Below are 2,503 nucleotides of genomic sequence, written 5' to 3' on the forward strand. Positions count from 1 at the left end.
CCCACGTTTCAAGTTTGTGCAGCTTTCCATAGATCTCAAATGAGGATTTTTTGAACGGCAGCATATCAAAAAGTCGTCAACGTATAACGAGCTGTCTATGCTGTTTTGGAGGGTTTTCACTATGGAATTTATATGGAGTAACTTTTGTTTACTTGTGTTTACTTGTGTGAAGGACCGACGTCACAGCACAAGGGGCATCCCCATAAGCGCTACGTCCCCTGAAGAAGCACATCTCGAAGTGTGTAGATGCTGACGGTTCCAAGCACTGGTTGATTCCATAGCCTTCAGCTCCTCCCACTAAGTCTTGAACTTCTGCAGGCGCCCCATCCAATTCCAAGCTCACGAAGTTGATCAAGATGATGGTATTCCGACTCTTCTTTTTCTTTTTCTCGTTTTTCCCTGACTGAACGTACAATTTCAGGTTTGCCAGGGCACAGCTTCCCTTCAGGTTTTGCTTTCCCAACGAGCTCATCAGCCCGCTCATTGCCCTAGACTCCAGAATTGGCCTGGGGTGAAGACCCACGCGATCTTTTTCAGTGTTGTCTTCTTCAGGAGCTCTGTCCATTCAACTCTAAGGTACCCACTCTCAATCTTCCTCAGAGTGCTCCAAGAGTCTGTGACAAAGATCACATGTGCTTGTCGAGTTGTTGTGACCCATTTGAGAGCCTGAGTGATTGCCTCTATCTCCATTCTCATGCTAGATGTTGTCTTATCGCACGCTCTCTGCTGTTCCTGCACCAATCTGCCACTCACTCTTGCTGAGAAGCCCCATCCAGATTTTCCCCTCGTTTAACAGATCCATCCGTGTATACAACCACAATCTCCGTGTCCTGAGTTTTCTTCGATCAGTAGTTGTATCTCAGCAATAACTTTTATAGTGGACTGGTCATGTAGTTGTGTCCGGTGTCCATTGGCAAGGTCGGTTCGACTCAGTTCCGTTCGGTTTTGTCGTCGGGACGAATCAGATTTTCCTCCACGGGGGAAAAAAGCTACCATCGTGGCACATACCAAATGAAGCCAACGATGACCTTCATAAACAAATGCGTTTGTTTTCAAGGCGCGAGTGGGACGATTGGTTTGAAGCATGCGCATTTTTTTAGTGTACACTGAAGCCGCCAGAAACCGAACCGAACTGAACTGAACTGAACCGAACCGAATCTCCAATGAGCACCACCTTTTAATTTATAAACAAGGAATTCCGGGCTGTGACTGTCTGGATGCCGGAAGACACCATGAGGGATGTGTGTGGGGGGAGGGTACTTTACTTTTACCGACAAACTTAATAGTATTTGTGGAATTAAAGCATCAACTACGAAGACCCTAGATGTGGGCATGGATGCCAACAGCTCTCTATTCCCAAGACCACATACATGTAGTTCGTTGAAAAAAGACTCGGCAACTTCGAGGTGCAGATGACTTGTTTGGTGCAGGAACAGTGTATTATGTACGTGCATCAGGGCTTTCAACTGAGGCCCTTCACCAACCACCAGTTCCTGCGCCCCATTTTGAACTGTCTGTTCAAGTAAAGTAGACCTACACTCCCTGATCTTGTACATTTCTCTGCTTGTCCTTGTTCTTTGTTTCTTCTCGTTTATGTTATATTTCCAAATGAATTTTCTATGGTAATCTACCCCCTCCCCCTCAAAAAAGGATATAATAACAGCCAGCCCCTGCCCCTTCTCATCCAAACAAACAAACAAACAAACAAACAAACAAACAAACAAACAAACAAGCAAACAAACAAACAAACAAGCAAACAAACAAACAAAAAGTTTTTAAAACGTTTTTCATCAATTTATAGATACCACCCAGCAGGTCCCTGGTACAGAAGCTGAAGAGGGCACTGTATGGGAAACAGCAGTGACCACCGAGGCCTCATACAGGGCCGTGGTTTTAACCTTGTTTAACCCCGACTCAGGGTAGGTTTGGCCATTTCTCATTCATCGCTTAGACAAGTAACTATAATGATTCATTATCTATCTGGGTGTACAAAGACTAGATCTATTGGAAATTATTAGTAATAGCCGAGACTAACTCATTACATTATTTTTTTCTCATACTTGTTTGTGTTTTAGCTTCAATGAGAGTTTTACGGCACTTGTAATACAAAACATGTAAAGGTATTATATAAGTGCCGAAAATTAGAGGTTTTACCAGAGAGTAACAAACACAACAAAAAAAAGCAACAACAAAAAAAAAGAATGAGGGGAGATAAGCACGATAAATGTTTGATAGGAAAGGAGGAACAGACCTAACCATTACAGCACCCGCCAACCGCTTGTCCTACTTACTTGCACTTTCTTAACATCATTCGCATCCTCGTTTCTTCATCTTTGCGTGAGCTGACTACAAAAGTTCTCTTTTCTTTCATTTAGTGCCAGCAATCACTCTTGTTTGATTAGTCTTTATTTACGCTTTCTCACACACTTGCACATACACAGGCGTAGGCTCTCCTACACTTAGGTCAGACATATAAATCATACTCAATGCACTACACAAAGGT

The 2,503-nt window shown here is 43.3% G+C and overlaps 1 protein-coding gene across 1 annotated transcript in view; it reads left to right on the plus strand.

The window, feature by feature from the left end:
* Window positions 1-2,503, plus strand: part of LOC101854399 — a gene marked incomplete in the record, with an annotated part of 33,249 nt that overhangs the window by 4,400 nt on the left and 26,346 nt on the right. Inside the window, 1 exon segment of the mRNA XM_005094480.3 lies at window positions 1,802-1,919. Within this exon segment, the coding sequence (XP_005094537.2) occupies window positions 1,802-1,919 (118 nt within the window).

This window comes from Aplysia californica, unplaced genomic scaffold, assembly GCF_000002075.1.
Source record: "Aplysia californica isolate F4 #8 unplaced genomic scaffold, AplCal3.0 scaffold00082, whole genome shotgun sequence".
NCBI lineage: Eukaryota > Metazoa > Mollusca > Gastropoda > Aplysiida > Aplysiidae > Aplysia > Aplysia californica.